General features: G+C 50.4%; 2 protein-coding genes across 3 annotated transcripts in view; one reads left to right on the top strand and one right to left on the bottom strand.

Annotated features, from left to right (window-relative positions):
• LOC100678782 overlaps positions 1 to 9,622 on the bottom strand; it is a 51,995-nt gene extending 42,373 nt beyond the window's left edge. Inside the window, exon 1 of the mRNA XM_031931365.2 lies at positions 8,959 to 9,622. Within this exon, the coding sequence (XP_031787225.1) occupies positions 8,959 to 9,076 (118 nt within the window). The 5' untranslated portion in view covers positions 9,077 to 9,622. The remainder of the gene's footprint in view (positions 1 to 8,958) is intronic.
• A 105-nt stretch (positions 9,623 to 9,727) lies between these two features.
• The window catches only part of LOC100116875 (chromatin assembly factor 1 subunit A), a 53,158-nt gene continuing 41,566 nt past the window's right edge, over positions 9,728 to 21,319 (top strand). Inside the window, exon 1 of one of the 2 annotated variants that reach the window (XM_032600910.1) lies at positions 9,728 to 9,954. The gene's annotated coding sequence lies outside the window, so the exon portion shown is untranslated. Of the gene's footprint in view, positions 9,955 to 20,428; positions 20,997 to 21,319 lie in introns of those variants that run through there. The other variant, XM_008208603.4, reaches the window with a different exon arrangement.

Here is a 21,319-nt window from a genome sequence, read left to right as displayed (position 1 = left end):
AAAGTGTCGAGAGGGAATCGGGGTCAGTGAATTTTGCTCTCTCGCGAGAGAGCTATGTGTGCGCGAGTGTGTGTAGCAGGAGAGTCAAGTCGATCGGAAGCGACGTAAGTAGCTCGGGGCTGTAACTGCGCGCGGAGACCTATTCAGCGCTTTCATGCATCGCGGGATATCTCTCTTTTGCGTTTTCGAGAGAGTTAAATCCTTCTCAGCTCTTTCCAGCGACCAGTCGAACCGCTGTGGTGTGTAGCGTGTATTATGCTGTGTCGCATTTTCTGCCATGTGCAGAGCGAGAGTTTTTGTCTTTGGCTCTGCTCACTGACCTCGATTTTGCGCCGCCTAGTTTGATATGCCGCATTAGAAATAGAACTGGGAAACGCTCGCGAGCGTTGTTGTGCTCGAGCCTCGCTTTTTTTTCGTAGATCAGTATAAACGCGATACTAATCGCGCAAAGCTGATGTGTGCGCGTTTCACAACCGTCGCCGCCGCCGCTGACGGCCATTAATGCGTGTAAATTATCGCCGAGTCGAAAAAAAAAACTAGCCCACATTGCTCATATACCCTCATCCTCGGCACTCTATGTGAGTTTCACTTAGACCGCGATTAGAACTCGGTACTTAATAAACACGAGCGGAAAAAAGAGCTCCATTACATTTTCCCGACAGCGCGCGTCTATAGCGTCTATAGCTGGCTCTGCTCTCCCGGCGTCTCCCGTTTCATTCCCTTTTTTCTCACGTGACAGCGGCAGCTCGCGACAATGGCCTAATAGCTTCACAGCGCGCACGCGCCCCGCGGGGCCCAGCTTTCGACGCCGCGGACCTCACGTGTGGAAAAAGGACTGTATACACCTATGCTATATACTCTCTGGAGTGCACCGCATGAGGAGCGCTTCTTTTATGCGCGCGACGAGCCTCGCGAAATATATGGCTCTAGGTGTACTTGGGTGGCGGAGGGTAGCCGATGTTTTGGCTTCTTTTATGCGCGGCTAGGTAAATAGGCTCAGCTTTGTTTACCCTAGCGAGAATAAAAAGCGCGGTCGCTTTAAGCGGAGATTTTCGGCGCGCATTTCGAATGTAATTCCGAGCGACAAACGCACTCGCGAACTCTCGGTTATACGAGGCTCTCAGCTACAGCAGACTCACTCTCACAAAGCAGCTCCTCGACTCGCGTCTCCGGTAGTGTTCAACAAGAGCGTCTCTCTCTCTCTCGCGTCGGGGAGAAAAGAAGGAGGAAGTGGCGGGACTGCGTTTACAACGGCGGAAAGGAGGAAACGCGAGAAGCTACGTGGGAAGCTGAAGAGAGAAAAGAGAGCCGAGCACCGGGGCGAGAAAAGCTGCACGAGTGCGCGCGAGCGAAGATTTTGTGGTTCGCGCAGCTGCAGCTGTGCAGTGTATGACGACGGTCGTTATTTTTCTCAAGGGTTAAAAAATCACCGCGCCATATTTTTTTCCCCCAGAATGTCATAAAAATTCGTCGCACCTATCGCGCAAAAACGAGGGGAAAATCGGCGCGCGCGCGAGCGAGGAGAAAAATATTAGTGCCAGGGAAAGTTCCGTAATGCAGGAGAATTAAGGTGGGCGCGTGCCGAGCGGTGCAGACACGAGAGACGCATAAAGCATTTTCATTTATACGGGGACTTTCTCGAGGTCACGAGGGTTAAGTCCTTCCTAGTTATTTTAGCGGAATGAGTCTATGGCTGTTACACATGTGTGTGTGTATGTGTGTACGCTTATACAGCGCAACGAGGACGACGGCGTTGTTTACGAGGCGAAATTACGGGGCCCAGAATGGAAATCTTCTAATTAAACGAATGTAATTGAATCCTGCCGGCGTCGAGCGCACAGGAGAAAGGGCTCTTTGCTACATGAATAATTTCAGCTCTGTCCGATAATGTGCAGGTGCGTAATATTTTCGTAAAAATCGCCGACGTTCCATACTGCGCGACAATGGGACGTTCCCTCTTTCGCCAATCTTTTATGACTCATTGTCTATGCCGCGTGTAATAATAGTCTCGGAGGGATGTATCGACCGATTTGACGTGAGTCAGTTAACAACGATTTAGCTAATTACACCGTGACACTTCGCGCGGAGGCTAGTTCATCACTCTCGACACTACTCCGATGATTCACGGTAAGCACTCCACACTTCATTATGCGGATCTCTTATTGTAAGTACACGCGGCGTTGCGTGAATTAATTTACGCAAAGCGCGATCGATAAGCGAACTTTTCTTTCTAGCCTCGATTTTCCGCTTTCGTCTATTGACATTCGGCATCGTGTAGAGGCGCTTTCGAGAGTAAACGAATCTGGCGCCTCGCCACTCGGAACGGAATTGAATGCGCAACTTTACGTCGTCGGCTCAATTTACGAAATGTACTTTTATGCTCCATAAATAGTAGTCGCGATCCGATAGTCAGACACACACACGCAGACACATATCTACTTCCTCTCCTCCTCGACTCTCTTCCCGCTCAGCCGTCTTTAATCTTTCTCGGCTGCGATGCGCTTGCACTTTACGACGTGGCGCGAGTGACTCATCGATATCGTCGAGTTTCGGCGCGGGAGCGTTTTTAATTGCGCGCATGACGTTTTCGGTTAACCGTCGTCGATGCTGTGTATCTCGAGAACAATGTTTTTCTACCCGACGCCTGCCCGAGAGAAAAGAATATATTTAGAAAACGCGCCGTATTCGCACTCCATTAAAAACGTCCGCCACTCGTGTACCTACGAAAACACGCTTTTTTCTCGCTCAGCATTGTGCAGCCTCGAGAGATCCCGAACGCCACGCATAGACTCGAGCGCAATATCTACGGCCATAAATACACACGTCGCGCGCAAATTGCGGTGCGTCGCGCACCGCAGGAGAAAAAAATACTTGGCTGCACGCGGAGAATGAGAATCGCAGAAAAGATAGACAGTCGGATGGAAAAAAGGGTCGGCGCAATAATTATATTTGTACACAGCGAGAGGCGCACACGCGGAAGGTAGAGTATAGGTACGAGGAGAGCATCGGCGAGGACGAGCAAAATCGAGAAGCGGCGCCGCGCGCGCGAGATTTATGTCGCTGCGCACGAAAGTCAGCTTCAGGTACCGGGGACCTGTTATGCTCGTCCCGCGTCCCTCTCGCACGCATACGCGCGAGGGTTAGAATTAGTGTCGTGTACGAGAGAGAGAGAGCAGCAAGAGCCGTGGGATTCGCGCGCGAAACGTCGATGATATTTTCCCGACTAACGGTCCTCCGCTCGTGTTATTATTATTATTACATAATGTACACACGTAGCAACAATGCAAACGTCGAACAATTAGTATGACAGAGCTGTCCACGCTCCGTGAGCGAACGGAATCTCGCCGCTACAAATGGACAATTAAATCGACTTCCCGAACGCGTGGGAGACAGAGAGAGAGAGAGAGAGAGAGAGAGAGAGAGAGAGAGAGAGAGAGAGAGAGAGAGAGACGCGATTGCGTATGCCGGAAGGCAGGCATCTCTTAAAACGAGCTTCCGCCCGGCGTCAATCCTTTTTTTCCGACGACGAGCGGCGCCGCGTCGCTTATATGAATTACGAGGCATAATGGGGAATCTATATGAGCGGCCTTATCAGTGAATATGGCTCGTGCGAGCTGTCGAAAGATGTGAGCATTTTTCGTAACGAGCTGTCATACAGTCGCTGTCGGAGGTGTGCGTTTATTTTTGTACCTCGAGAGCGAAAAAAATGAAGCGAAGTGCGGACGCCGAAACAATCGGAGAAAAGATAACAGAAAAGAAATGCGGTATAAATACACACTCGCCGAGAGTACAGCGTTTAGTTTCACAAACGATTACGCAGCTCTCGTCGTGTTTCATCAATTTCGTCGAACGCAACAAATCCTCCAAATGACCGATCACCGTTTGTGTGTAATGTCTATATCAGGTGCATTGCATTGACTTTACATCACTCACAATCGCAGGAATAAAAACAGCCTTGCACAATTCTCATTAAAAATTCATCTCGCTCAATTACAAAACCAACACGGCTCGCGAGAGACCAGAAAAAATAAAATCGAATCTCTCCTCGTTGCGCTCCGGGGAGGGCCGGTGTGAAAAAAGGCAGAAAACATCATTGACAAATCAGCAGCGACGGCACAACAAACACACGCATACACGTCCATCAAAATTTCTCTCCGCTGGGCGAGCACAGACATACATAGAGCTACAATCGATCACTCGAGCCTCGTGTCATAATCGTGGCTAGAGCGACCGCACGTTTCGAGATAGATAAGTCACGCGGAATCTGCTGTGCAGCCAGACAGAACTTTCGTCGAAACCGCGGAATGGGCGCTGAAAAGCGGGTCAGGGCTTTTCACGGGCAACACAGTAGATAATATTACGCTGCGCGCGATACATTTCACGCGTCGGAGACAAATCGATATTCGAGACTCCGTCTGCTTTCCGATGACTGATGGCGCAGGCGAGCGATACGTGAATAACGAAGACAAATAACGCGCCGATAAATTACGCTCCAGCCGGTGAGTATAAGTTGCGACGACGACGACGCATATGTAATTCGGCAAATCGGCAAATTTTTATCCGCAGCAAACCTCAGCGCGATTTTACACGCACATTTTCTGGCTCTCTGCAGCGACGCCGTCTCATAACCGCGTAAACGGTGTCCCGTTACAACAGAGAGTCCGCCCGCCGCCGCACTAGCCCAGATACCGGATTACGGAGCTCGAATTGTCAATGGCACGTACGTGACTGGAACCCTTTCCCCCCCCCCCTCGCCGTCCCTCTCTCGCTCGCTTGGAAATGACATGCGGACGGCTTGTAAATACCTATATATATACCGGCAGGCACGCAGCGAGACCGAGTCCCGGGTGCAGCAGCGAACGAGACCATTTACGGTTGAAATTTCGAAGGGATATTCGAGCCACGAGGTTTCTGGTTTACGTTTCGATGATTATTCAAATTGTAGAGGGAGTGACGCTGGCGTTCGGTACAACGATTATTTCAAAAAGTGTTATTTTGTGATTTACCGAGCAAGAATCAGCTGTGACCTCGAGAACCCGCTCGGCTCTTATCGCGCGAGGGTTTTTGCAGATTTCGCCTTATCTGGCAGATGAACAAGAATATAAACGTCTGATAAGGAGTGATTGTTTTGGATTTTCCTCAGGCGCATCGCTCGCAAGGAGCCTCTCGTTAATTAATATAAGCACGAGTGCTCAGCCGAGCGCGTATCGATCAGATAAATCGATTCTTATACTTTGCCACGCACGACGACGACGACAATGGAGGCAGTCGAATATGAATAGTACTACTAAAAGTGAAAAATCCCGAAAACAAAAGTGCAGGAATAACAGCCGGAAATTACGGAACAATCATCCTGCGCTCATGTACACTGTAATATACCCACTACACAGTCTTTCTCTCTGTCGACCCTTTCGGGGATTTGCCAAAACGGATTTGCCGATGCTTTATTGCACCTTTTCACGGTATTCGCCATGCCGAGCGAGGCGGTTCTCGCTCTCGAGAAAGAGAGGACCAGCTGCGCCGGCAGTGTCGAAGACCACGAGGTTTACCCCCTCTACCGACGCTTATTTCCTGAGTCGCCTCTTGTCTCTACTCGGGGGGTTTAAATGGCAGCTACACGCTATAAGAGTATAAGCGCCGAGAGCCAAAACAAATGTAAATTTCCCGACGGCAGGATTATGACCAGATGCTTCGCTCGAGAAATAATTTTCTTTCTCCTCGAGACGCACAGTCTCGATAAAATTGCCTTACGATGCAATTCGTTCGGCTATAACTCGCGTGCGTTGCAGCTGCATTATGTAAAAATAATGCTCGGAATTACGTGCAAATTCAACACCTATTCGCGTTTTAACGCGCTTTCTCCAAATTATGCAGTGATTTACCGAGACAAAGAAAAATATTCTGCGCCCCTCGAAGATTATACAAGGAATTACAAAGCGCACTGGATCCACTTACACGAGGTAAATGCTGATTTATCGGGGACTTTTTCGGCCGCTAAAACCGCGCGCCGCCGCCTCTTCTCGACGAATAAACATGTATTTTTAGAATATTTCCTCTCGCGCGCGGTCGTTCGTCTTGATTTCGCCTCCTTCCTTTTTTCTCATTTCACGGACGAGCTGCTGCGAACGCGCGGTAATTTTAATGTCTTTATGCGCCTGCGATCGGCCCATCATTTTTTTCTCGAGGGCGTAGCCGCTACAGATGCTTTTCTTTCGTAAAAATATATCGGGCTGGGTTGGAAAAAACGCGCGAAAATATACGAAAACAGAGTTGTACTCGTATTTAACCCGGGTGGGAGAGCCCCAGAGGCTGCCGTGATAAATTGACTGTTGACTTTGGGGTATACTGCGCTCGGATGCGTTTTTTTAGAACTCCTCGTGTTTTCCTCTCGTTTTGCGCTGTAAATTCAAGAATAATATTTTCGGTGCATCTATTCCGGGGGCGATAATTTTTGCCGCTTTTCCATTTGCGCCTGTTTTTCTTCGCCTCATTGTGTGCTGTATACGAGATCGGCAGGCCTCTTAAAAATATTTTTTTTTGGTGCGTGCGAAAAGAAACGCAAATTCACGCGGACGTATTATTTGCTCTTGGAAATCGGCAAAGTCAAGCGGGTCGTTTCGCCGTTTAAAACGCCATTCAAGACGTCGTGTATTTCAGTGCCGAAGGTTGCAAGGGTCTCTCGATCATATAGAAATGAATATGAAGTTCTCACGTGTGTCAGCGAGCGAAGAGCCTCACATCCGTGCGAATTCCAGCGCTTAGATGCTTATTGTTGTGAAAAAAACCCATAGCCGCGAACAATGGGAAGCGACTCTTTCGACGACCTTCTGTATACACCAGACAACGAGATTTGCTCGAAAAAAACGATTTATTATCTTTCTATTCAGAATAGCGAGTATGTATGGATGTGTGTAATTATATACAGCCGACTTTGGCCGAAGATTCTCGCGGCGGCCTGGTGTTGTATTCAATCTTGCTTCTTGATAAAGTCGCTTCTTTCGAGGCGATATTCAATTGCATCATAGCTGATTTATTATGAATAGACTTTCCCGAGCGCGCAAGTATCACAGAAATAATAGTGTCTCTTGGGCTGGCTTGAATGATAAAATTATTAATAGTATGTTATCAATGCGGTGCACTTGCCTCTGAGAACATCGTATCGGCTGCGCATCAATAGGACGATTCTCTATAGGCTCGTTTCGCAATTTCTACAAGGTAAATAATTATGGTGCACTCGTGGAGTCAGATAAAAAACAGAGTTAAAAATAATTAATCACAGTTCGATAACCGTTCCGTACGTTCTGCATAATTCATCATCCGCGTATTCGAACTACAAAACGCATCTCCGTTATTGCAGCCGTCTGAAATTGTATACGATAAAAAAGTCAAAATTGGCGCTTACATCAAGCCGAATGGAAATTATCGAGTTAATAAAATTGAATAATTACGACTTCCTCGTAAATACTCATTGGAAAGTGGCGAGCATCGGACTAACGATCAATCGCGTAAAATTAAAACGAAGATGCTCGCCGTTGGGAAGTTCAAAAAGCGCATTAAAAACAATGATGAGCAGCAGCAGCAGCGAAATCGGAAAAAGTGAAAGAACTTTTCGAAAGTTAAAGAGGCGACGACTACTTATTAATCACGCGAGCCGCCGAATAATCGTCTTGGAAATGAAAATTTCGGCGTACCAAACGAAGCCGAGGGTTTTTCTTGTACGAGTGTAGAAAGTTCGTTTATTACCGAGAAACGAGGGAAGCCGCGCGGCTTCGGCGAACTCTCAGCGGCGCGTGTTGTCCCTCTCCGAGGTTTTCTCGGAAAGCGCGTATAGCCGAGCTTGACATTTCACGCGTTTTCTGCGTTTTCTCTCTCTCTCTCTCTCTCTCTCTCTCTCTCTCTCTCTACGCGCTCGCTCATACTTACCCTCTTTGTTTATCTTTGCGATTCGCCGCGCGAAAGTGCGATGGGCAGTACGGGGAATACGAGTACACATACATCGGATAAACATTAAATATTGTACGAGTGAGGCTTCGCTGATTAAATACCGAAAATTGTTCGCGGTATAATAGGCCTGAAAATCGCTCGTCAGCTGTACTAAAATATCGAGAGATAAAAACACACTACTGTTTTCGCTTCTCGTAATCGCCGATGATTTTTCCCCGTGTTTACCCAGCACATCCGACACAACTCTTAGCAGCTCGTGTGTGTACAAAAATTGAACCGGTGCGCACGATCGGCCGCGATGATGAATGATACCGTGATTCACTTGGCTCGTTTGTCGCTCATCGCTAAAACACATTTCTCCCTTATCCATAACTCGCGGGCCTCTAGAGAGGGAGGCGGAAATTTCGTACTAGCTAAATCACTTGGCCGGCAATCGTCGAAGGCTATCGCGCGATTGAACGTTACACGCGTTTTTATGTGCCACTGCATTGTACACAAATCGAATCAGGGAAAGAAGCGCGTATTTACGAGGAATGGCGTGGAATTTTTCGCCGGATTACGCAGAAGCATAATTTTATGCATAAGGAGGCTCGGTTATCGCGAGGTATTGGGAAAATGTCGCCGATTAGATAGTCGAGCACACGAGAAGAAGATTGACGTAAAGCTATTAGTATTACGTGGGACATTGTTTCGAAAATCTCGGGTGCGTGAGTCATCCGAGAAATTGTCGCGAAACGTACGCGACGAAATTTCCCATCTTCATCATCAGGTGTGAATATGCATAATTGGCTGAAGGAGCGCCCGACAGCGCGTAAACACGCGGGCAATCCCGCGAGATAGGCGTCAAAACAAGCGTATTTTTCAACAGGTGAGGGGATACCGCAGCGCTGTTTTTGGTTTGCCGACCTTTCCCCAGCGCTTCGAACGTCCTCGAAGCTACGCCGCACAAAGTCGGAAGCGCAGCCGACATCCGGCCAATTAGTTTCGGCGTCGAGAATTAGTCAACACACCAACCTCTTATTTTCGTCTCCTGCGGATCGAGCGGCGGTATCCTGGGGTGCAGTCCGGCGCTGGGCTGTTGCTGGCCGGGTTTCTTCAAGAGGACACCCACGACTTGCGGCGCCATCATCATTTCCTCGCTTCTGTCCTACTGCACTGCTGCTGCTGCTGCTGCTGGCCGGCTACTACTCTCGATTCACTCACTTTTCTCGATCGATCTTCTCTCTCTATTTCTCTCTCTCTCGGCTCGGAGATTTTCGCTGCTGCTCCTCAACCCGCTACTAGGTCACTGATACTCGGCACTACTTCACTCGCGGGCCGCATCGTTTTTTCTTTCTGCCTCTCTGTCTCGACTATCGGCTTTCTCACTTGTTCTCTCTGTACGTAAACACCCGAGTGCACGCGATGCGGAGAAACACACGAATGCGCGAACCGGCGCGCGCCTCCTGCGATAATGTGCGAAGGCTCTCAAGAAACAAGTAGGTTTATAACCTCACATCTCGCCACGGCGCATAATCGGAGAGCCGGTCGCTTGTCTCTCGCGGCACACATGTACGCACGGAGTGAGAGAGGACACTGATGCGAATGTAACAGAGGGAGAGAGAGCGGAGAGATGAAAACAAACACAGACTCTGCGTCCGAGCAGGCGCGCGTTCGCCGAGCAACTGAGTAGCGCTGCACGCCGTGACGCCGCACGGGCGCCTTCGACCGCCCCTCCCTCGGCGGCGCCGTTGCCGCTTCCCCTACTTCTCGCGCGCCGCCGTAGCTGTACTCTGTAGTGCCGCGCTGCGATGCGCTGTTCCGCTCGAGGTTTGCGCACCCCCCGGGCTCTTGTCGTTTGTCGTTTGTGTATTTACTTGATCGGCGATGCGGAGTGCTTTACTTTTAGAGCGGGCTGTTTTCCCGGAGTGGTCGAGTTTGCCCGTTGGATGGAACTGTGCGATTTGCGAAGGAGGAGGGCCGCCGGTCGGGATGGATTCTAACCTTCCCCGACGCGGAGTGTGGACTGCGGTGAGTGTTTACTTTTTTTACGACTTTTCTCTCGTTACTTGCTTTGCCGATGTGATTATAGGATACGTTTACGGTTGATCGGTTCCAAGGCTTTCTAACCTCGATTCCGGGGTGTTGGATTACCGACCGGTTTAGTGCTGCTCCTCGAGAGCATAAGCAAGAGACGGAAATTCGTGAAGCGATCTTTCTGAAATAATGGAGGTACGTTGAACTGTGAGTAATTGAGGCGCTGCTAGAAAGGACCCGTCATCGAATCGCGACATTATATTTTCGAGGCTGCACAATGGGCAAGCGAAAATGCAAATGAGCAGTATGTTGAACGCAACACATCGCGCGGCTACTCATTACTAATTCACTCAATCCCATCGGCTCGTCAAACCCCCACGATTTCCAAAGCCATTCGGTCGCGCGGTCCCTTCTCCGAGGGAACCCTTTCGATCAGCTCTGTGTGCGTGTGTGTGTGTGTGTGTGTATAGAGCGTGCATAGAGGTTATGCTCTGCACGCGCGCGCAGCCTCTCTTCCGCGGGACCGAATCTAAATGTCCCTCGCTCTTTTTGTGTTTTCGTTTCGCTTATCTCGCTCTTTGTCACACGCGAGAGCGCACTCGACCGCACGACCGCATATGTCGGTTTCGCAATCTGCGTACCCCTCGAAAATAGCAGAAATAACCCTTCGCTCGGCTTTTCTCGGTAGACCTCTCGCTATATGCGTCTCTGCGCTCGGAATTGGACCGGGAGAGTCATTTTTACATCGGTCTCGCAGGCTCTCGACGGGTGTCGCGTGTCTTGCCGCGCTCGCCTGCGCAAGGAAATTAATTAACGAGTTTCGTGTATTTTCGAATCCCGGGAAAGGCACATATTAAACAGCCATATATATATATATATTCTCGCTTTACTGCCTCTAAAGCGACGCGCGTATGGGTGTAGCACACGGAGAGAGAACAGAGAGAAAAGTGAAGTACACAGTCGTAAGGTGGACTTTCTTCCGCTTTTTGTGGTTCAGCGGGGCATCGGCGCATTTCCCATTTTACTTCGACGCGACGAGTTTACATATATGCCGGGGAAACCAAGTATGAAAGAGCGAGCGCAACTGTCGCCAAGGTGCGCAAATATTATTTTGCGAAAGCAATTATTTTTCATCGAATTCCGACTTCATAGCGTACACGGTACTCGCAAAAAGTGTGTCGTAGACAAAGGGACTTGAATATAACACTTTAATCGTCCGTCATACAACAAATAGAAGGAGTCATTGCGCATTTAGATCAGTCGTGTCGATAAATACTCGAGATATGTTGTAAAAACATCGAGAGCGCGAGCTAAAAATACAGATAAAGCCTTCTGTCATTTAATCATCCCAACACCGCTCATTCAACGCCTGCATCGTAGTAAAGAAGCAAAAAAAGAGAATGATAACAATCGGTTAAAACGCCATTCCATCCCCACCTCGTCGTCTCAAAATTTCATCAATTCAACACCCCGCGCGCGAATTCCGCTCTCATGCCGCTCTCTCCGCGTATCAGATTATGATCCGCTCGAAAACCCGAGTCCGGCTCTGAAATTTCCTTCTCTCCGCTCGGCCAGCCAACAATGCAGCTCTCCTATTCATCTATCGAAAGAACGCAGCGTTCGATCGATTATAATCGTCTCGCGTTGTAAGTCCGGCACGTATAAGCACGCGCGCGCGTGTGTGTGTGTGTGTGTGCGAGTGCGATAAGCGAACGCCGCGTGTCTTCGCGCATGTGCGCTGCTCCGTTATACGAGAGGCTGGTTATGCACAGGCGGAGGAGAAATGGCCGAGCGAGCAATTTCGCGTCCCGCTTCCGGTGGGAGAAAAATAGCCGGCTGATATAATGTAATAGTGCTGATAAGGGAGTTGGTCGCGCGTCTGGCTTTAGCTGGAAAATGATTTACCGAGCAAATATTGCCGAATATCCGCGATCGAGTGCGGCCTGCTGTGATAATACGGCTCGCGTCGTAATGCAGCTGCATACTCGCTAGAAACGCGCTGTTGCGTGAAAAAAATGCGACAGAACCCATCGCTCGGTAATGTCTCGGCAGAAGTCAGTCAACGCGGTGCATGTAAAAAAAGCTCCCCTTTCCAGCAGCTCCTCAGTCCTATGCACAAAGGGGGAACTCCCTGGCACATATAACTTACGGCGAAAAGAGGGAATACTGTACAAATACGCGCTACTACCCGCAGGCCTTTTTTCGCGGCTCGGAAATAGGCCAGCAGCACCGGAGCGAATCCTTTTTTTGGCTCTCGCCCTCTCAATCCTTTGTGGCGCGTTAATACGGGATATTCCCCCACATTTTTTGGAGGAAATTTCGCTCATTGTTCCCTCGGATTTTTCCGGCGAAGGTACTTTCGAGATGGCTGTTTGATTTTCAGCTCTAGTCGAGCTTCGGTAATTGGACGACGCGGCCCGTCACGCTGCGAGGCTAAGTTATGTCATTACGGAATTTATAAGCTGATTATTACCGGCGCAGCGGACCGGAACTAAACGAAAATTCGTTCTCAGACGCTCGACACGATCACAAAGTTTTCGAGCTCTATTTTCGCTCTCTCTCTCTCTCTCTCTCTCTCTTGCGCGCGCGCGCGACCCATACTCGCTCGTTGTAAATTTTCAATCGACTACGCGGTCGAAAATACAACGGCAGATTGATTTTCAATTAGCTCCGCTTCGAATATCTCGGCTTTTAATGCTCTATATATCTTTAATGCGTTTATCTGAGCAGCGAGCGCGCGAAATAAATATCCCAGCGGCTGATAAATCTTTGAAAGATCATAGACCGGAAACCGCTCTCGCGCTCTATGGCGTTATGCGTTATTGCCCGCGCATATGTACAAATTATTAATTACGCGTTATATTTAAGCATCCGAAAAGAAAGGCGGCGATCCCCGCTGCTGCACCGAGAACCGTTTCACAGATTAGCCCGAGAGAGGAAAAGGCGCGAGTTGGGAATAAATCACTTTGCATGTAGGCTCAAAAATCAGGCGTGTGCGCAGTCGCTAATTTATCATAAAAGTTAATCGTTTTCCGCGGCGCTCACTTTACACGCGACCGTCGTAAACCGCTGAATCATTATATTCTCATATGCTTCTCTCGGATGTTTGGGAAAAAATTTCGCCGTAAATTACGATTCTGCGCACGGCGCTTTTTGCGTTTCATTGAATTTTCATTGGATCGAGATTAATAAACGCCGGCTTGATTCTCTGACTCATGATCCGTTTTTCAATATTCCAATATCCTCTCGGCGAGGTAATAATATCGAAATCCAACCTCGTGCCGTAAGCCGATTATAGTATCATCGAATCAATGAAATTAGCGATCTAATTAACGCAATCGCATCGGAGGCTTTCTCCCCGAGAAAGTGATAATAATAAAAATTTCTCAAGTACCCATCGCTGCATGATTTTGACGTTTCCAAAAACAAACGCCGAAAAACGGCAAAAAGCCAGCGAAACCGACGACCCAACGGGATTCCCGCAGCGATTTCTCAAATCGTCGTCGCCTCTGCCCCGTCTCGACGCGAATTTTTTCCCCGGCGCTCGCGGCGTTAGTCAGTGCGTGAGAGCGCGCGATTAAAGTGTCGGTGAACCCTGCTGTATAGGGATTCGATAGAAGGAGAAAAAAGCCGGTATAAATAACGCGTTGAAATTTCAGATGCATACACGCAGCCGTCGAGCGCTATGAGGAGGAATTGAAAATTTCGTACATAAATCCAGCGCGAAACTGCAAGCGCAGCTCGCGAGCGAGCGAAACTGCAGAGAGCGCGCGCGTCACGAGAATCGCGAGTAACGTTCGCGCGTACTTTTACTTTCACTGTTAAGGAAACGCACGTTGCCGCACTGCGCCGGCAGCAGAGCCGGTCACGGCAGGATAGCTTTGTGGATCAATTATAAAGCGGCACGGCCGCGCGCCGGTTATTAATAATTTTGAAATCGCCGCTCTTATCACACCTGCTCTCCTTCTTTCTCTTTCGCGCGCTGCCAGCTCTAGGAGTGCAGCTCGCCCCGTTACTGGAGCATCTGTTTTGATGCGCGCGCCGCTAAGTATATGTATACTGCACTGAGCAGTGCAGAAGGTGAAGGACCTTGATTGGAGTCGTCGCGAGCGCAACGGCGCAACGGCGCAGACTGCTGGTCTCTCTCCAGTCGAGCTGATTGTTTTGCTCGTTTTGCACGTAAGAGCGCGCGCCGCTCTTGAGCTGCGGCCTTTTTCTTTCTCTCTTTTCGGCCCTCTCGTTTGTTGCTGTCTTTCGCTCCCGCGATTCAGCGAAACGTCCATAAATAACTTTTACAGACTCGCACTCGGAAAATTGAGACAACAACAACACGCCTCCCTCGGAAATGTCAATTATTGCGCTGCGTAGAGTCGTATACCTGCGCGACGTCCTCTCTCGCGCGCAGGTATACGAGAGCCGCCGAAATATCGGTCCCCGTCACGAGCGCAATAAAGTTAAATCCCGCCGCTCTCAGGGGCCAGTATAGCCTTTTACGATATCACGTGCCGTTCGACGGCCGCGGCGCACGAAGTGAAATCCAGCTTAAGTGGCATGGGCGGCCGAAATTTCGGGGATTAACGCTGGGAATTTCGGGCGCGTCTTAGTCGGTGAATCGTAAAACGGCCCGCTCAGCGCCGAGCGAGCTGCATGAGGTCTGCAGTGCGCGCGCCGCCGCCCGCCGCACAAGGTGAATGTGCGGCTGATTTTTCCAAACGCCACAATCTGGTGTCAATCTGCTCGCGCGGCGGTGAATGTATCAGAAATGTAATTGTCGGTTGCGCCGTGCGCGCTTTCATTTTTTGCCCGATACGCTCGCCTTTCTTGCCGCCGGTCTACGCGTATTAATAATTCATCAATTTTGCCAGTTTTATTGTTGTTTCGGCACCTTCCAACAAAGCCCTATAGGTAAAATACGAGCGATGTGTGTAGCCTCGTTGAAGTTCCTGAAAACGAGGAGGTCTTTTTGCGCTCGTTGCCGTAAAAATTCCAGGCTTTTTTCGCTGCTGCTGCTGCTGCTGCAGACACATTTCCGAGCGCGCGTGAATCACTTCCAGAGCTTTCATAAAGTGCCTTATGTATAATAGATGCGCTATCCCTTTGTTGTCTACTAGCCAGCCATTCATAACGCGAAATAATTCATAGGAAAGAATAAATATTACTCAGCGGCCGATCACAATACTAATACGCGTTATTATACCGGACACACGGCTGAGTTTTATTATTACAAGCGGCCGAATTAAACGTGTCGACATTCGTTATCATTTGCATACCTATCATGTTTATTCACAATTAAAAATATTCTCAACTCATAACTATAAATTACCAAACGAAAATATTCGTAACCACGCACACGCCAACTCGTTTCGAGCCAATATCGCAGCCGCAGGAGAGAAAAAAATCGCTGAACGGAGCCAGCATCCAGAGAAAGTCTGCGAATTTTTTCGCCGACGAGCCTCGATTTTTCCGTTCTGCGCACACAGGCACGTCTCTAGGCGCGCATTGTCCGCGCTCGCATAATCGCGTAGGATGCGCGCACTTTTCAAGCCCATACCGGATTGGATTACGCGACTCCATTCGGCTTTCACTGGATACGCGGCGTGCGGGATGAGACTGCTATGCGGCGCAGTATGCCGTCGTCGTCGCTCGAGGCTGCGGATAATGGAAAAAAAAAAGATAGAAAGAAAAAGGGAGCCGCCGTGGATATACGTACAACGAGGCTGGACTCGAGACTCGTCGGGGAATCGATTGATGCAACGCCTGGAATTGAACATGCACGCGCGCGAAAATTTCTCCTTTTTGTCGGCGGCGGATCGCGTAACGCGCGGGCTTTATGATCGTTTAGCTCTGCATTAGGAATACATTATGTAACGGATCCGAGTGAGAAATGCGCGAGCCAATGGGGGCCGCTAGTACACGGAGGCGATTGGGATCGGCTATTTCGCAGATCGTAATTGCGATCGGGAGTCACTTTGCTTTTCGTGATATTTATGCGCTTTGAGTAAGTTGTTACTCGTAGACGCTGGGCGGGCTCGCGGGCTCCCATCGTTTGCCGATCTATCGCGCTATAGGAACTATAGCTGGTACTCTATTTTTTGTAAAAAAAATAATAAATAATTGTTGCTTGTAGCGATGATCTTTTATCATCGAATTATGAACTTACGCGATCGTAAGGGGGCAGTTGAATAAATAACATAATGCGCGTTTGAAAGTGATCCGAATTATTGTTGCAATATCGATTGTTCCAGGACTTAGATGTAAAATTGATTTTAAAAAATTGTTCCACTTACCGACGACAGATACCAGGACGCCTAATTCGGATTAGCCCAGAAGTGGCAGCACCGGTCGCTCCCTGCATCGTCGATAAAACAGTTACCTGCACCTAACCATCCTCACCTACCATAGAAAGCCGCCAGATGCCGTCTCCGTGGTAAAAGTGAAAATTAATCGACTGATTGCTAACATGGCATACGCATCGTCAATCTAAATCTCAAAAATTAAAGAATCCGCTGCCAAGGTAAGCGAAAACCGCCCAAAGGGGTCCAAACGGTCGGATTACTGAAACCGGCAGAACCTCAATATGCAGAAAGTCCGTCTTAACTTTTTTCCCTATCGAGGCTGTTTCAACCACTTTCATTCTATTCGTTATTCACTTATTTTATTTAGAATATACTCCAAGTCCACGGCGAGAGCTCGTGCAAGGCGGGATTTATCTGGCAATTTCCTGCCGCGCGAGTGAGCTGCGGATGTCGGGCCATATTTCAGCCTAGCTGTCTATCGAAAAACCATTTTGCCTAGCGCGCTCAAGTAACTCAATCGCTGCTCCGCTTCAAAATCTAGAGCCACTGCACTGTCCATTCGTTCGATGGAAAAATAGAAGCCGCTCTTTTCGGCTTCGGCTTATTTAATAATATTGTGCCATTACACAGCATCCAATCTCCAGTCGGTCGTTTTCCGGTCTGCCCCCTAAATGGCTCGTTCCCCTTAAAAAGGGGGCGCGCTTGGAAAATTTCGCGGCACCTGCCGCTCGCAAAAATCTCTCCTGCACTCGCGATAATGGAACATTCCGCGAGCTCGTGCTAATATAGATTAACGACTCGCGCTTCTGTGCCGTCCATTAGCTCTGAGGGTGCTTTCCATTTCGGCACAGCGGCGGCGAATTTCCCTCGGAAAAGGGGGCCACTGGAAAATCCGCGCTAACTTTCGGGAGACATTCGGAACACACTTGGATTGCGTTAATCTCGGCCGAGCTTCCAGTTTTCGCGTTTATGTAATTGGCTGTGGATATTCGCTACCGTTATTCGTTGCTGGAATTCAATGAAGATTTCGCTTGGACGGCAAAAGCGCGAGACAGTATTCTAAAATTTTTCACGAGACTGAAATAAAATTCAGAACATCTGCAGGAATCGTCAAGCGCGCAGAAGAGAAAACATTTTTGCTCGCGTGCGTGCTCGCTCCTTTCTGCTTCGTTTTTCCGTTGTACATACGTACACTGCAGAGCGCGATGCAGAAAGGGAGAAAAATCTCGGGTAACGGCGCGCGTTTTGTTTCTGACTCGCTCGACTCTCGGCGGACAGAAAAGAAATGCCTGATTTATACAAGGAAGGAGCGAGGAAGCTCCGCAGGCTTTGTCGGTGATGCAGTGCAAACGATCAAACTTTACCGAGGAGAAAGCTCAGAGATTGCGCGAACAGGAAAAATCTCGTTGTTCAAAATATCAAAGGGGCCCAACTAGCCCGATCACGCGTACGGGCCCCCGAGCCAGCGGTAAATTGCATCTCCTGCCGTCCTAAATTTTTCATTACGCCTCGCGCGTCTCCCTTTTCCTTAATTAGATTATAAAAATTCCGCCCTTCGCACACAGCCCGCGCTCTAGGCGCATCCTCGCAGCATACAAAGCCGCAGCGACTCTCAGCGGCGCGGCGTAACCTATAAACCGGCCTTCCTTTTTACAAAACCGCGTCTTGGGGGAGCGGCTTTGAAGAAGCTGACGACTATCCACTCGACTCTCTTTTCAGCTGCTGCTGCTCCACTCGAGAAACGAGGCTGCGAGTACGTGCTTATTGCGGCACGCGCGAAATACCCTGGAAATTTCAGCCCAGCCGAGCACAGCGCGCGCGGCTGTTCTGGATGGAGATTAGAAGCGCCGGAGTAGTCATTGCTTTTTGTTGCGAGAGAGAGAGAGCCGCTCGGTTGCAGTCGATTAAAATCGGACTAACTCGCTACGTCCATTGGGCCGTCGGAGTGAAAGTTTAACGAACAAACTGTCGATTGAATTTTCATTGCTCTGTAGAAAGAAGTTCCTTTTTATGAAACGCCTCTTCTGCTTTTTCCCCGAGAAACGTATTATACGCTTTTGATGCTGCGCTCCGGTATGCCGTCCACTCGCGCGAATTCGTTTTAACTTGTCTCGTATGTTTTCCGCGAGTCTGCTCGCGTAATGTAGCTTTAAAGTTTGCGCGCCGTGTTCTTCCTGTATTCTCCGCTGCTTTACGGCTCGCGGCATCCTCGATAGTTTGCGGAAAATTAAAATTAAATAAAGCCGGCTGATTGGAAGCTTAGTTTTGATCGGTTGTAGGAAAAGCCCGCGGTATTCTTATCTCCGCGCAAAGTGTACATCGCCTGTTTCCGTTACGGCGTAAAAATAGTTTGTAAAGCCGTAAACTTTGAGAGATCCCCGCAAGGGGGTCAAGTACGTCTTCCGGTTCATCCGGTTCGGGCCTAAAGCCGTAAGTACCCCTGCGAGTTGCGGCATTTCGAATTCCCGTACAGCACGACTCCAACTTTATGTGATCGGCCGGATCGCTTCGAACTTCCATCTCGAAACTCGCCCCATACAGCCTCGGCTATAAACCGACGGACGTAAAATTTGCAAGTCCAGCGCGTCGGCTCGATTCGCTGAAATATTCACGTCTTCAATTTTCGAAATAAGCGGCTCTCGCTTCGAGCGCAGTGCAAGTAGGCGACGATAATCTCGCCAGCGCGAAACAAGGTCTCCTCAAAGCTCTCTCCCAGCATCTCACCGAAAAGCTCTCAGTCCGGCATCGTCCAGCAGGTAGTAGACGCGCGCGCACGCACACACCTGCGCGGCAAGCTCGGAGCAGGGGCTAGAGCGCGGCGCTTATCGAACGGGCCGTGACGTCACACGCGGGCGCGCTTGCGACGGTGATTCTCAAAAGCACGTGTGTGTGCACGCGGAAGGGGAGAGTGAGTGCGCGTCGGCGCGGGGACTGCATCGATCTCGATGCGACGAGGGCCATCCGGATGAATCTCCGGATTATTCCGCTGACGTCGTCTCCGAGACCTGGTACGTAAGGAAAAATGCGAATTTCGAAATGACAAAGCCTATCGCACTCGCGGCTTGTTCTTCATTTCCGCCTGTGCTGCAGCGGGGAGAGAAAGAGGCCCGCGTTTCCAATCTCCCCGTAACCTACTGGCTTCGTTTCTTTCTCTTTTCCCGTCCCCGCGAAAATCAAGGCCGCCGCTGCGAACTTGCTGAATTTTTCAATCCCCCTCGCCCGTTAGATGAGATGGCTAATTTTCGGAGCCAGTTATACGCGTTCGCAGTCGCACGTGGCGTTGCGACATCGCAAATCGGATTACGAGCTCGGGCCCCACGCACCGCATATCAGTACAGAGGTACACGAGTGGGTGTCGCGTTCGATCTCTTTGTTCGCCCCCGGACTCACGGGACTTTGGCACGGGGCTATGCAAAGTGAATATCGCGGACGGCTTTAAAATAGATCGTTTCATACAAAGTCTACGTCACCTCTTCTCTTTGTGCCCGAAGCGGCGGTGCAGCTAGCCGGGCAATGCACCACACGTAGAGAGAGAGAGAGAGAGAGAGAGAGAGAGAGAGAGAGAGAGAGTCTCGCGGGCCGCCGAGCGCTGCAGGCATCGATTCGCCCGCGGCCACCGCCGTGCGATGACGTCATCGCCACGCTATGGACCAGTGCAAAGTGCAAAATCCTCGCTGCACAGCCTCCCCCGCGAGCCAGCGAAAACGGGTCAAACGTCACGAAAAATGGCGCGCGCGCGCGCGCGCTCGCTCACCCGCTATTCAAACGCTCCGGAATCGCTGTTTCGCTGAATGAAAAGTTTCGCTTTCGTCGATGCTCTTATGAGCGGTGAACCGCAGCGAAGGTGGAGCCAGGTAACGAGTGGAATTCCTTTTAAAATTGGTTTTCGAGAGCAGAGCGAGCAACGTGACGTTAAAAATTCAGTTTGAGACACCCCCGGCGACGTTAAAAAAAAATCCGGCCTGAAAGCCAGCAGCATAGCAGCTAGCGTCAGCGCATCACCTCCCGCGTCCTCCCCTCTTCGGCCCCACTCCTCGGCCTCTCGACAAGGGGAGCGAGCGCAGAGTAGAAGGGGAGCTGCACTACCCTATTCGCTTATCGATCGGCCGGTCGGCCGCAGCTCGCGTGCGCCAAACCGAGATCGACTCGACGTCTCCGTCTCTGTCTCGCGAGGAGGGCTCTCGCACCGGCTGATGTTCGGCCGCTCCGCTCAGTGGCTGCCCGGCCACCACGCCGGCACAACCGCCTCGCGCTCGCGCCCAGCTCGCTCTCTCCGTCGTCGCACAACAAACGCCGCGCAAACGTCCCTCGCTGCGACACAGCTTGCGATCGCGCGCAAAAGAGAGACCGAGAGAGAGAGAGAGAGAGAGAGAGAGAGAGGAGAGCGCATTCCGCAGCAGGTCCGCAGTCGGCGCCGTCTATAAGCCACCCCCGAATGCAGCGCAGCGGTGCATCGCGGCGTGCCGCCGCCTGAGGGCCACTCTCTCCGACCTCCACCTCCCGATCGGCCCCCCCCCCCCCCCCCACCAGCCAGCCAGCCAGCCCCGAACCTCTCTCTCTCGTCTCTCGACTCCGCCATCCGCGAGCGAGGATTTTGTTGTTGACTAGTGGTGCACTGGTGCGCGCAGTTACGTGACTCTTACTACCGCGAGTCGCGAGTAGTAGTACGGGAGAGCAGCTGAGCCGCAATTCGCAGGGAAGAGGGGAGCTAGGTACTGCAGCCGCGGCCCGGGCGACACTGTAAGTTTACCAAGCTCATTCTCTTAGATTTCTCTCTCGACACCCGATACGCGCAATAGCCGCTGGCGATGTTTCGACGAGCAACTCGATACGTCGCCTCGACGTATGCGATATCGCAAACTTTCGAATGTTGCGCGAGAAGTTTATAGGAATACGCGTACCTCTTTGACTTTCGACTGGCTTCTCGGAGGGACAAAGTTTCCCCGGCGCACGAGTACTACTGTGTCAGTCGCGTGGCCGCACGAGTGATTAAAGGCCGGGCCGAGCGGTCGCGGCTTCGATCGTCGTCGATAATGCTAATGCAATCGGAAACGCGAGCGGAG

The sequence above is a fragment of the Nasonia vitripennis genome, chromosome 5 (assembly GCF_009193385.2).
Source record: "Nasonia vitripennis strain AsymCx chromosome 5, Nvit_psr_1.1, whole genome shotgun sequence".
Taxonomy (NCBI): domain Eukaryota; kingdom Metazoa; phylum Arthropoda; class Insecta; order Hymenoptera; family Pteromalidae; genus Nasonia; species Nasonia vitripennis.
The sequence above is the reverse complement of the archived record's forward strand: the minus strand, read 5'-3'. Positions and strand labels throughout refer to the sequence as shown.